Here is a 14681-nt window from a genome sequence, read left to right as displayed (position 1 = left end):
TCAAAAAAGTTCTTCCTGCTATCAAGTCAAAATGGCTATCATTGGCATCATCAAAAACCCATCTACATACAAAAGGATAATGCAAAACCGCACATTGATCCTTCTGATACTAAGTTTATAGCTGCCGCTACTAATACTGGTCTAACCATATATTTGTATTGTCAGCCTCCAAAAAGCCCAGATCTGAATGTCCTTGATCTCATCTTCTTCAATGCCATACAGTCTCTCTAACATCAAGACGACCCATCCACAGTAGACAAACTTGTTACTGCTGTTTTGAAAGCCTTTGAGGACCTTCCTACTGAGACAATGAACAATGTCTTCCTAACACTGCAATAAGCCATGATTGAATGCATGAAGGTTCATGGAAAGAATCACTACAAACTGCCTCACATGAAGAAACAAACAAGACACCAACAGAGGTGTTAACCTCTAGTTCTACAGTATAACTCCAATATTGTCATTTCAGCTTGTGCTGCCTTAGATAGTGTTGAGTGACCAGGTGCAGTTGTGAGTACCGTACTGTCAATAGCATTGGCTTGTAGTGTTTTATTAGTGTTGTAAGTATATTCCTTTCTGTATTGTGTATTGTCAATAAATTACTTGCTAAAGAAATGTGACTATTATTTTGGGACAGAGGAAGTATCATTTGATGAATGGCAGACTTCTTTTAAGTCAGCAGGGACCTTTTGTCTTTCCCATATAAGTATGATATGGGAATAGAGCCTCATTTTTAGAGCTAAGCCTACACTTTGAGCTAGGTTTGAGGTGTATGTTGTTGCATCCAGCTGCCTCTGTTGGTTTCAGACTATTAAGAACTGTACTGAATTCCTAAAAACTAGGAGGGACTGCCACCCAAGGTTGTCGAGGATGCTGTGGCACATGTTGGAGGAAGCCTTCAGCAGCAGTAGAACTGTGGTTTAATGCCATTTACCCCAATGAGGTTCTTTCCAGTAGCTCAAGATGTCCTGACTGTCAGTAAGGATGGTAGTATTGTCAGTGGATTTCAGGGTACTTGATAAGGAGTGAATAGGACCATCTAGCTCCTTTATCCCAGCATAAAAGTCCTGTAGCTCTGACATCTGACAGATTTTGGAGCTCCTTGGCCTTTTGTTGCCACCAGTTGTTTTTGATTTCCTTTATTTCAGTCTGGTATTTTTCTTTGAGCTCTTGAAAGTATGCTTTCTTCTCCATGGAAGATGGATCTTGAACAAGGGACAGGTATACATTCCTCTTGGCACTGATGAGTTTCTACTGAGTAATGATATAGTCAATGAGATGCCAGTGTTTTGAGCATGGATGCATCCACATAGTTTTAAAGTGAAATTGTGTATTGGTGATGAAAAGCCTGTGTTCAGCACAGAGACCAAGAAGTAGTAGTCCTTCCAACACCTTGATTATTACTCATGACATTCTTCTTTTTGTTTTTTTCTACCACTTTTCCCACACGTGTGGGGTTGCAGGCACGAACTGAGTCGCTCATATGGATTTGGCCCTGTTTTACGGCCAAATGCCCTTCCTGATGCCAATCCTATATGGAGGGATGTAATCACTATTGCATGTTTCTGTGGTGGTTATTAGTATGGTGTCTTGTGTGAATAGAAGAGGAGAGTGTTGGGACATACACAAATACCCAGTCCCCAAACAGAAGAATTAATCAGAAGCAATTAAAATCTCTTACCTGGCCGGCAATTGAACCTGGGACCCTCTGAACTGAAGGGCAGTATGCTGACCATTTGGCCAACGAGTCAGACTTGACGGACATTCCCCCATAATAAATTGTCTCCTCCTACCCAGGTATTAAAATCACAAAAACAAAAACAAAAACCCTTATCTTTAGTAGCTGTCTTGGCAAAACACTGTTCAGTTGGTAGTAGAACTATTTCTTGGAGTCTTCATCATGATATAAAGTGGGAGCATACACAGAGACCAGGGTGACAAAACTATCTCCACCAAGAGGAATTTGAAAAATCATGAATCTTTCATTGACCAATGTACTTTAAACACTTTTGTTTTAACTGCAAATCCGACACCATACATGTGTGTTTCTCCTGCATCCTTTCCTTTCCAAAAGCCTGAACTGGTCTCACTGATTTGTCCTTCACCTGATAACTTAGTTTAAACGAGAAAGTTGTTCTTCTTTCTGGTTGGTTGTTGTTGTTGTCCATTAAGTCCACTATAGTCCTGACATTTCATGTTCCTATAGTCATGTTCATATATTTCTTTCTTGGTTTCCATCTGAAAATATTGGAGTAACCTTCTGGGCGTGGATTCCCAGCCATCTTTAATCGTGATTACCGATGTTTAGCCTACATTTTCTAGGACCTTTCCCATTCAGGGTGGACAGTGATTATTCTAAATAAGACTGCCCAGGCACAGATTCAAGACCAGATCCCTGAGTACTCATGGGTCTCAGGAACGTGACCATCACACAGCTACTACCAATGTGCTTTCAGTTTCACTCAAAACCTGCTACTACAGTCCTTATCCTATCACTATTAGACCTCTAAAAGAAATGGCAGGAGGGACTGCCATTAGCATGATTTTGTTTTAAGGTGTATTGTAGCTTGCCAGGAAGTGGTTTTTTTTTTTGTTCTTTTTTTTTTCAATCTGCTTTATGTCAGACCAACACAGATAGGTCTTATGGTGACAATGGGATAGGAAGGGCCTAGGAGAGGGACAGAAGCAGCCATGGCCTTAATTAAGGTACAGCCCCGAGCATTTGCCTAGTGTGAAAATGGGAAACCAGGGAAAACCATCTTCAGGGCTTTCAAGGCTGCCGACAGTGGTGTTCGAACCCACTATCTCCTGAACACAAGCTCATAGCTGCACGCTCCAAACAGCTCGGCCAATTCGCCAACTAGACAGGAAGTGACCCACATGCTATGTTTCTGGAGCCATTCATTACAGCATATAGCCAGCATAGAATCCAGAAACTATACTTCTGCAGCTTGAAACCAGCTATTATCTCTACTGTAATGGTGCAAGCTTCAAGGCTGAGCATTGTTACTGACAAGAAGTAGGCCTATTAAAGTATTCTTTTGGCTCTGATAGGAATTTGGTTGTTCCAGAGGAAACTCCTGATTTGGTAATTAATCTGAGCACTTTCTGAAGCCTTTTGGTGATTTTAGCAAAGGGCTGTTACTGTTACATCAATAGCAGGAATAAAATACATTGATAGATATTTGAATTTGTTGTTATTCTGCAGAACACCACTGGCAGACAGCTCTAGCCAGATGACCTGCAGATATTGGAGTACCATGTGGAGAGCACAGCAAAATTCTCAGCTGTATTACTTATTTGCATGTTGGGGCACATCTTCCCATTTGTGTCCTCTCTCCTCCACGTCTGATCTTACAGTCTCTATCCAACATTTTCTTGGTCTTCCCTGTGGCCTTCTTCCTACGAGATTAAGGTCAAAATATTTTCTCGCAGGTCTTTCCCTGTTCATTCTCATTATGTGCCATTACCACTGAAGTCTGCATTCCTTTATGACACTGGTAATAGGAACCTCGATACCAGCTACTTTCCTATTCACTTCATTTCTGATCTTGTCCTTTCTGGTAGTTTGGTTCATGGTTCTAATGAATCTCATTTCAGTTGCTTGGATTCTACTAAAGTCTTTGTTTAGTTCACTGTCCATTTTCTTGATAGATTTGATGACCCATATCTTGTTTCGAGGAACACCATCATATGCTTTTTCAATGTCTACAAATGCAATCACAAAATTTCTTCCGTATTCCCAGTAATTTTCTGTTAGCATTTTTACTGGAAAGATAAGATCCACAGTACTTCAATCTTTCCTGAACCTGTGTTGTTCATGCTCAAGCAAAGGTTCCACTATCGTCCTAAGTCTCATTTCTATGATCTTTTCCATCAGCTTTAGTGAGTGTGACAACAGCGTGATGCCTCTGTAATTTCCACATTTCCGTCGGTTGCCCTTTTTGAATACTGGGATTTACTTTACTTATGGGATTTTATTTCTTTCCTAAATCCGGCTCCATGGCTATATGGTTAGCGTGCTGGCCTTTGGTCAGAGGGGTCCCGGGTTCGATTCCCGGTAGGGTCGGGAATTTTAACCATCATTGGTTAATTTCGCCGGCTCGAGGGCTGGGTGTATGTGTCGTCCTCATCATCATTTCATCCTCATCACGACGCGCAGGTCACCTACGGGTGTCAAATCAAAAGACCTGCACTTGGTGAGCCAAACATGTCCTCGGACACTCCCGGCACTAAAAGCCATACGCCATTTCATTTTTTCTTTCCTAAATCACTGATAACACTCTATGTAGCCAATTCAAGCCTGGTATTCCAGCTGCCTTTTATCATGTCTGAGCTGAGATCATCAAAGCCTGGGGACTTCCCATTTTGCATGCTCTTTAGTGCTGTTTCTACCTCAAGCCATGTTAATAGGTATTTGTTGTTTTTGGCTTCATCTATACTACAGTCATTGGTAGTGGTGTTGCCCCCATCTCCATTTAACAGCATGTTGAAGTACTTCTTCATTTCATCCCTGATCCCTTCCTCTGTTTGTATTAACCCACTGACAACAAAATTCTCCTGGCTCATGTTTAAGCCTCAGTACCAAGTAAAATCATTCCAAGAAAGACCACCCAATCTTTTTTTGTATTTAGTTAGATATCTCAGCAATGAAAGATCATGATAATCTTGAGATAAAAATTCTAAAACCCTTACCATTATCATCAATTCAACAATATTGATAATAATTCCTCAATATTGGTCATAATGTATGATAAGTTCATTAACTAAGCTACAAATACTGCTATTGTACATTAAAATAGCAACAGAAACTCTTATTGTAATAAACAGAACATCTTCTTTGGGAGGACTCAATATGATGTTTGAAAGCCTATCCTCAGTACATGGGCAAAATATAAAAGTGAAAATTCCATTCCTTAGAAAAACACTTGCCATAAATAATGCATCACCTTAGCAGGTTTCAATGATGAAGGGATAATATTCTTCCAAAGACCTGAAATTAATTTATTTTGGCCCACAAACCTCACTAATTTAATTCACACTGATTCATTTGTATAGCTTTTGAAAACCAAAGTGGTAAGAAAGAGTACATACCTTTTGTAATTTGCGCATTATATCCTTAAATGATTTGTCTACCACAAGGAACAGTTTGGCCTCAGTCGGGAGCTGTCGTTGAATATCTGGAGCAGAAAATATAGACTCAAGGTAGAGCCATGTTTGCTGACAATTTAACCATTCTTCCTGTAAAGCAAAGAAGTTAGTAAAATAATAAACAGTACCATTCAAGCTTACAGTATATTAACTAAAGAACTTTAAAGGTAGATTAGAGATGATCAGTGGCTGGCCACGCTCTTAAACAATGGACACTAGGTATCATGAATAAGCACACAAATGCTAACAGAAATCTGTAATATACAAGGCTGTAATGAAATTCATAAAGCCAATTCTTTTGTCGCCAGAAGGCTGTTGTTCTAGTACATATAGACAAACAAATATACAAATACACAAGCAAAACATAAAGTTAATTCATTTCATGCAAATGCAATCTTCCTATTGCCTTTCTGAAGAAATTTCTCAATGATGACATCACAGAAATCTTTTCCACTTTGTAGATCATCAAGAGGACCCTTTGTAATAGGTATCAGTAAAAGAGGAGTGTATTTAGTACAACAAATGTTTTTATTCACTTCAGGCAAGAAAAAGTATGCATCATGGACGTGCTCACTGGTATTGTCGATATTAGGCAACAAAGCTTGTAAACTTTGGGAAATGCTTCCTCTGCTAATTCAGTCTCTTAAAAACTTCATCATTTCAGATTTTACCTGAAGTATATGATAGTCTGTTCATTGTCAGTAGTTCACTTCTCAATTTGTCAAAAGTAATAACAGTCTGGTAACCTTATTTAAGTGCTGAAACAAGTTTCTCCAGAAATGCAGTTTCGTAGCTTTGATTTTTATTTTATTTTCAGTCAAGAAGTTGAACAAATTGCAGTTCTTTGGGATTTTGAAATTGCATTTACATTTGGCCTACTATTGTATCAAGAACCTCATTGTAAAGTTACAAATGTTTAACCATTTTCTAAACCATACATCTTATCTTGATTTTTAGGAAGTTTAGCAGTCTTGGTGTTATCAATCTTGCTGTATACTTGGTCAAAATCAATCAATCAATCAATCAATCAATCAATCAATCAATCAATCAATCAATCAATCAATCAATCAATCAATCAATCAATCAATCAATCAATATATCTATCTATCAATCAGTCAATCAATCAATCAATCAATCAATCAATCAATCAATCTGAGAACATATTCTGATCATGGAGGAAGCTGTATTCTGACACCGAGGAATTAGCAGATGAATTCCAAGATTTTGAAGAGAATGGCAACAATCGGTTTTAGTGAAAGATCTTAAAACACTCATGGAGGAAAATTATCAATTTATTGATGTGGATGAAGAAAACCTTAATTAATTGCTGGTCACTATCTTGGTGCTTCTTAGGCATGAAATAAAAAGTGACAACAGTACTGCTACTATGTTAAGTGAGAATGTTGACATAGGCAAGGACATACCAGGATTGTAAAGTTACAAATGTTTAACCATTTTCTAAACCATACATCTTATCTTGATTTTTAGGAGGTTTAGCAGTCTTGGTGTTATCAATCTTGCTGTATACTCGGCCAAAATCAATCAATCGATCAATCAATCAATCAATCAATCAATCAATCAATCAATCAATCAATCAATTAATCTATCAATCAATCAATCAATCAATTAATCTATCAATCAGTCAGTCAATCAATCAATCAATCAATCAATCAATCAATCAATCAATCAATCAATCTGAGAACATATTCTGATCATGGAGGAAGCTGTATTCTGACACCGAGGAATTAGCAGATGAATTCCAAGATTTTGAAGAGAATGGCAACAATCGGTTTTAGTGAAAGATCTTAAAACACTCATGGAGGAAAATTATCAATTTATTGATGTGGATGAAGAAAACCTTAATTAATTGCTGGTCACTATCTTGGTGCTTCTTGGGCATGAAATAAAAAGTGACAACAGTATTGCTACTATGTTAAGTGACAATGTTGACATAGGCAAGGACGTACCAGGATCCCATTTTCCTCAACAAATTGCATTTGATTTAGCAGAAACTCTTATGCAGTTTAAGTAGTAAGAAGACAATGCCTCATACTAAGACATGATTTCACTTGGAGAATTAGAATGGCCATAAGAAAAAGTAATGCTGGTAGTAATTCAGAGAGGTTGCAGACTTATTTCAGAGAATAAAAAAATACAGTAAGAGCAAGTCAAATTGATTATACAGGTTTTCATTCTAAATAATAATAATAATAATAATAATCATGTGGCCTCAGCTACCGTGTGCAGACATTTCGATTTGACGCCATCTGGCTGTCTGCTCGTCAATTTCAACGTTCCGTTTTACTCTAGGTCCGCTAGATGGCAGACAGAGTAAACCGGATCTCTCTTGGGCGTCTATGGCTGAGATTTAATTAATTTTGTCGGGTAAATACCAAATGTATCACCAGAGATCTTTTACATGCCGACATCGTACGTCATGGAGTGTCGAATGGACTTTTTTCCGCCCTTCAAAAATCCGACTACCTCTGCCGGGTTTGAACCCGCTATCTTGGGATCCGGAGGCCGACACTCTACCACGGATCCATTATACATTATACATTTCTCCCATTACGATAGTCAAAGTTCTACAGGGTGGACATATGAGTGACTAGACTTCTACCTTTAGCTTTGCTGGTAGTTTGCTGTTTCCCAACTTAACACAAGCACTGGAATACATTAACTATGGTGACTCTTGAATTATCCTGAAGTTATGAAGTGTGCATAAACTTTTATGGGGCTGTATTAATTGCTCCTGAGAAACCTGACGGAGGCGTTCAAGCTATCGCTATTGGGAACACTTCTTGATTAATAAATTTCATGATGTTCCGTATTGATATCTATAGTATGTCATAGAAAGAAAGAGATCCACCTTATCAATACTAAATTTAATATTGTTATTTAAAACAGGACCGGTTTCGACTTATTACAAGCCATCTTCAGCTGTCATTTACATACACATTAGAATACGTGTTCAAACAGTTGTATCTTACAAATAAACATGTCGTGTTTGATAGACATTAGGTAGTATGTCTAGAAGTGAAATTCTGCTTCTTACATCTAAGTTTAAAGGATCAAGAATATTAAAAAGATATCTATCTTTTAACACATTAAAAAATTACAACACATGATAAAATTTGTTGTTTACACCTGACCTTGAATATAGCATTATCGTTCAAGTTTTACTAATAATAGTTCTTTAAAAGGACTTTTATATTGCATTGTTTTTAGTCGACTAAATATGCTTAAATGTAGCCGCATGTGCTTATACAGATACTTCTTATTAGGCTTAGATTTCGTCAAAATGAGTAATGTGAATTCAAAGTTGAAATTACAATAACAAAGTGAAGTGCGTTTGAATTAATAGTGATCTAGGTAATTGTAACCTCTGTTGAATAACTCCTGCAATTATATGCTATTTAAAATACATTTCATGCAAAGAAGACATTAGCACACTTCAATATATAAAAGTAGAAAGGTATAAAACAATCATATACGTTTTGTGAAATTCATATGAAGTAATGTTCTTTCCTCATGCGTATGTGTCAATTACAAATGGGGTAGTATACTTTATATAAACTTTGTCAAATTAAGTAATGTGAAACTGAATTTTGAGATTGCGTTGAGAAATGAAATGCCAGGTAATTAAAACCTGTATTGAATGACCTCTTCAAATATATACTGTGTAAAATACATTAGATTCAACATAAAACAATGGTACATTTCAATATAAGTTAAAAGGTAAGAGGCAGTCCTGCAAATTTGTAAAACTTCATATGAAGTACTGTTCTTCACGTGTACATGCCAAGTTCAAATGGGGCACTATTGGCCACTATTTGCTTAAAGTCCAATCACTATTTGTAAGATACAACTGTTTGAACATGTATTCTAATGTGTATGTAAATGACAGCTGAAGATGGCTTGTAATAAGTCGAAACCGGTCCTGTTTTAAATAACAATATTAAATTTAGTATTGATAAGGTGGATCTCTTTCTTTCTATGACATTGGGAACACTTTTCGAAGGCTGGTTGCTAAATTATCTTGCATGGCATTAAAGGGAACCATTAGCCAGTATTTCTATCTTCACCAACTTGGCTTTGGAATTTCAAAGGGCTGTGAAACCATTATCCATTCCGCACAAATTTTCCTACATTTAAATGTTACATCGAATAAAATCTTAGTAAAAATTGACTTCAGAAATGCATTTAACACCATTGACAGAGGGGTCCTGATATGGTTCTTATGGATCTGAAGAAAATTGTCACTGGTTATAAAAACATCGGTTTGGAAGTAAATCAGCATAAATGTGAAATCTACTTCTGTTCCGCGAGAGATGAGACAAGAGTTTCTGCATTTCAGGACAGGAAAATGTGAAGAACTAGTGGAATTCATGGAAAGGAGGAAATTATGATACTGGGGCTGAGTGAAACCAAATGGAGAGGGAAAGGAATGAAGAAATGGAAATGACAAAGAGATGAGGAATGGTGTTGGTTCCATCATGAGTAAAGATCTAGGAGTCGCTGACATTCAGTATGTTAGTGAGAGAATAATAAAGGTGACTGTGCATTTTTTCATTTTTTAAATTATTTTTTTTGCTTTACGTCGCACTGACACAGATATGTCTTATGGCGACGATGGGATAGGAAAGGCCTGGGAATGGAAAGGAAGCGACTGTGGCCTTAATTAAGGTACAGCCCCAGCATTTTCCTGGTGTGAAAATGGGAAACCACAGAAAACCATCTTCAGGGCTGCCGACAGTAGGGTTCAAACCCACTATCTCCCGAATACGGGATCTGGCCGCACTTAAGCGACTGCAGCTATCGAGCTTGGTAAGAACCATTTTCTTGATGATTTGGATAAAGATATTAGTAAAGAAAGAGCAATCCTTATCCGAGATCTGAATGCACTGATTGGGACGGATAGAATAGGATATGAGAACATAATGGGACTTCATGGATATGGTGGACGAAATATTGAAGGTGAACATTTCCTTGACTTCTGTATAAGGAATGGGTTGGTGGTGAAAAATAGTTGGTTCAAGAAGAGACAGAGTCATAAGATAACATGATACAGTTGGAATGGACTACAAAAGACTGTAATTGATTGTGTCATCTCAGATGAAGAAAGGAGCAGAATGGTAACAGATGTCATAATAATACCCAGCAAGAGCCTTGACAGTGATCACTGTCTATTAGTAACAGACCTGAGAAACTTCTATGTGCCAAAAGGACAGAACAGCAAAATGCCAAAACCAAAGTATGGGAATTGAGAACTATCAGAACCAGATAAAAACCTTGTTACCAAGAGATTAAAGGAAAAATGGAGAGGCAGAATGGACCAGAATAAGGAACACATTGGTTAAGGAAGCAACTGAAGTTTGTAGAAAGACGAGTATAAAAACAAAGGAGAAGGAAATACCATGGTGGAATGAAAGAGGGAGAGCAGCAATCAGGGATAGAAATCTCTTGCCGAAAGAAAGGGATTGGAAGAAAATAAACTGGATCTTACTAGAGACGAGGCAAAGATCAGAAACCTTGAACTATTATACTGAAACAAGAAACTGGATGTTAAAAGAACTGTTACAGAAGAAAAGATCAACACATGGAATATATTCACTCAGAGCACGCTTGACCACGTGATAAGATAATGTCGTCTGTTGAGACGGCTGACCTGTGGACATCCTCCGATGATCCAGGCTGGGAATGGTGTGTGGGGTTGCCCTGCTTCCGCACCGTCAACTCTGGTTTAGTTGACTCGGCCTCCCGTCCCAGCTAAGACTGCTCAAACAACCAAAGAACGAGCCAGAAGTACTGGCGGGCCTTCCTGAGAATCACCACATTGGCAGCCACTCACAGTCACGCCGCTTGTCATCCAACGAACAGCTGCCATGACACAGGAGCAACCCCAGCTGGAGCAGCCAGCACCTGCACCATAACAGCAACCACAGCAGCAGCCTCAACCACAGACTCTGGAACAACTGTCAGCAATCGTCAATCAACTCGCAGTGAATATGCAAACCTTGACTCAGCATTTTTTTAGAGGATGGCCAAGAGTCGGACGACGGGGGCGGAGACAACTCCGAAGCAGGGGAACTCCCCTTTTGATCGCTCCGACCCAACAACTACCCAAAGGGATTGGAAGTACCAGCGGATTACAGGATCTTACAGATTGCTACGGGCCTCGGAGCACTCCTACCATCCATACCAGTGGGACGAGATCACCACGACACCACTACCACCCTCTGGCTTCTATCAGCCTGGTACAGCCTGGACCATGCACAACGCAAGTACGCGTTCAAAAGGGCCAATCTACTGTACATTGCCCTATCTCGGGGCTGGAATGCCGCCACCCAACTGGACCAGGCGATGGGAGACGAGATCGCCAAACTTCCGCAGGGCTTCCAATTCCAACCCACTCCGCGTGCACCAGTCAGCCGCACCCCAGCTACAATGGGGAGGGGTCATGACAGATGGGCTGGAAGAGGGAGAGGAGCAGGCGCAGCAGCAGCACCAGCAACAGCCGCTCCACAGTAGATGCAGCGACAATAACTCCACCACCGGGTCCGGCGGAGATCCATTACCACCGCCCACGGCAGCCGAGAGGTCTGGAATGATCCTGTACTTGCCACCATGCAGACGTCGCTGACCGCAGCCCGGGACTAGGAGACCGACGCGCCGCAATTCACGCAAAAATGCAGGGACACGCAAGACTGCGTGAGAGAAAGCTGTTTAATTTCTGGCTGTATTATCTTGTTTGTTATTGCTTTTACCTTGTTTGTAGATAGGTGTTGTGAGAGCACATAAACTCGTGTTTCTCATTAAGAAGGTCAGATATTTCTTAAAACAATTGTTTTAACTAATATTATTTTCAGTTCTCATTTGAAGTAATATCAATAATGTTTTAATTTCAACCTTAAAAAAAAAAAACATGAACTTGAGTAGGTATCTATACAAGCACAATCCTAATATAAATCTGTTTTAACACATTGACAACTGGGCCCAGAGATCTCTGTAGTACTGTGGCCAGCGGATGTTGATGGGCCCCAGGGATCTCCGTTTTTACACATGGGCATTGTTTCTAGCTTGTGTTATCTGCCGGCTAAAAATTTAACTACTTTAAATCATGTCACGAAGTAGAGGGATCGTAGATTTTAGTGTCGATGTATTTTTTTAATTATACAGTCTTTGTAACCATGGAAACTTTGTATATACACGGGTGTTCTTATGCGCTGAGTCAATGTACACGATGGCGTTCCCATGGCAACATGCCCTATGTGACACTGAAGTATTTCAACATTTATATGCAGATTCATTATCTGATGTGCCACATGGGTGATGAACTCTGAAAATTTGCATAGTTTCTCAGCTAACAATAGGCGACAGCCAACAGTAGGTGATATGCAATGAGAATTCTCGCTTTTATACACCTTGTATTTCCTTGATTATTGATGAAATTGTGAGCAAGATTATGAGTTCGAAATGATGTAGTCATGGAATATAAATTATTGCTGTATCTTTCTTTCTTTAAACCTTCATGTATTTAACAAAATAATGTCGGATATGTAGAGCAATTTCCAGGAGCTCCAGTGCAGAGGTCAACATGGTGCAGCATATTCAGTTGTCGATGAATACCGATAATTGTGATTAATTATGTACAGACCGCTTATAATAGGTATCAGTGACAGTGAATTAGATATTTCTAATGATTAATGGCTAACACTAAATGGGGAGTAGCCGTAAAGAGAAAGCCTTGTATACTTGAAAACAATGAGTATATAAATTACACAAATACGGCATTCATACTACACCGTGCTTAGAAAGACTATTAAATGGAGCCACAAATGGTAGTGCTTTGAAAAATATCACAACATACAGACTACGAAGTAACCTAATGAGTACATGTTCCAAGTTTGAGGTCGATATCTCAAATACATTTCGAGTTACAGTAGTTTGAGTGCAGCAGTGTAATTTATTTCTTGGAGGCTTGAACTATCCAGTCTACATGGGGTAGCAGCTTCTGTTTGGGGCCCGTCATTAATGTGTTAAGTTTAATTAAGTTAATATTTTATTAATATAGTAAATTCTCAGACTTTTATTTTATGTAGATTTTGCATAAAGGGGCTTTTCAGCCTCTGTACTATGTAAATGATCAATAAATTCAATTTAATTTGATCTAGTATGTTATGCATTACCAGTGTTTTGCTGAATAAGTCCAACAGTCGAGCCCATTCATCCACCCTAGGTTTTATAGGTCCAACATGACGAGAACTTGAAATAGTACTGATATTAATATTACTGTCATCCAAAATTTGTTGGATTTCTTCTACACCAGCCAGAATCCAAATATCCTTATAATCACGATGTGGCAGAACTATAAACTCTGCAGCCTTCCAAGCATCTTCAACCTGCAAACACAAAGTTTTGATTAGTGTTCCATTAAAAGGGTAAACATTTATTATCTGTTTATGGTTTATGGTCTTTTACTGGGAGTTCGAGGCTCCATACCAAAGTTTTTTGAAGATTTTAGGAAGAGATTCAGCTTACCATCCTATCTTAGAATTATGATTGTCATGATGGTGCTGAAGAAATCCTGCCAAATCTTAAATCACCATCTCAATCCAAATATTTGAGTACGATTGGCTATAGCTGTTATATAAAATTTCTGTTAGCGAATATACTGAGTCCTTCAATTCTTGGGTGGGTCAGGGATTTTAATCTCATGTGATTAATTCTTCTGGCTCAGGGATTGGGTGTTCGTGTTTGTCCCAATACTCTCCTATTCATATTCAGACAACACATCACGCTATCAACCACCACAGAAATATGCAATAGTGATTACATCCATCCAAGCAGGGTAGGCATTAAGAAGGGAATTCGGCCATAAAACAGGACCAAATCCACATGTACGATGCAGTTCGCACCCAAGAACAGATGTGAGAAACAGCAGAAAAAGGAGAAGAAGAATATACTGAGTCCTATGTGGCTACATTCATTCAAAGGTAGTTTTGTAAAATAATATAAAGAAAAGCAAAGTCATCTCCATACAAGCCATGAAGGCCCTATGAGAGATGGAAGGTAAAGGCTTCCACTATCCATAATCTTGGCAATTTGTGGGGTAGAGTCGTTAGCTCTATGCCCAGCTGCCTTTTCCTACAGGAATTATCCTGGTACTCATTTTTGGCATAGGCTGAGTGAACCTCAGGGCCATGTGCACCTCCAGAATTGAAAATCTTGCTTCTAAAATTTTTCGACTTCCTGATGGGGAATGCATGGTGCGGCGATTGTTGTCTGAGTGGGAAACTGATTTGATATTAGAAGAACATTTTAGAGAAAGTGATGGTGATATATTCGATAATGTATCATCTGATGATAATTCTGATTTTGTTCAAGAAGGTGTCTCAGGAAGTTCAGGTTAGTACCGGTATTTTTTTCATTTTCACCATATAAAATATATTCAAACAACACAGCCCTACTTTTTTTTTTTGCCTAAGATTTCTGCATGTATGTTTATTTATTTTTATTATTTATTTACA

General features: G+C 38.7%; 1 protein-coding gene across 1 annotated transcript in view; it reads right to left on the bottom strand.

The window, feature by feature from the left end:
* The window catches only part of Dhc16F (Dynein heavy chain at 16F), a 1052459-nt gene that overhangs the window by 809717 nt on the left and 228061 nt on the right, over positions 1 to 14681 (bottom strand). The window contains exons 15-16 of the mRNA XM_068227815.1: positions 13341 to 13553; positions 5095 to 5241 (exon numbers count right to left, since the gene is read on the bottom strand). Of these exons, the coding sequence (XP_068083916.1) occupies positions 5095 to 5241; positions 13341 to 13553 (360 nt within the window). The remainder of the gene's footprint in view (positions 1 to 5094; positions 5242 to 13340; positions 13554 to 14681) is intronic.

This window comes from Anabrus simplex, chromosome 5 (assembly GCF_040414725.1).
Source record: "Anabrus simplex isolate iqAnaSimp1 chromosome 5, ASM4041472v1, whole genome shotgun sequence".
Taxonomy (NCBI): Eukaryota; Metazoa; Arthropoda; class Insecta; order Orthoptera; family Tettigoniidae; genus Anabrus; species Anabrus simplex.
This window is presented reverse-complemented; position numbering and strand designations above follow the sequence as displayed.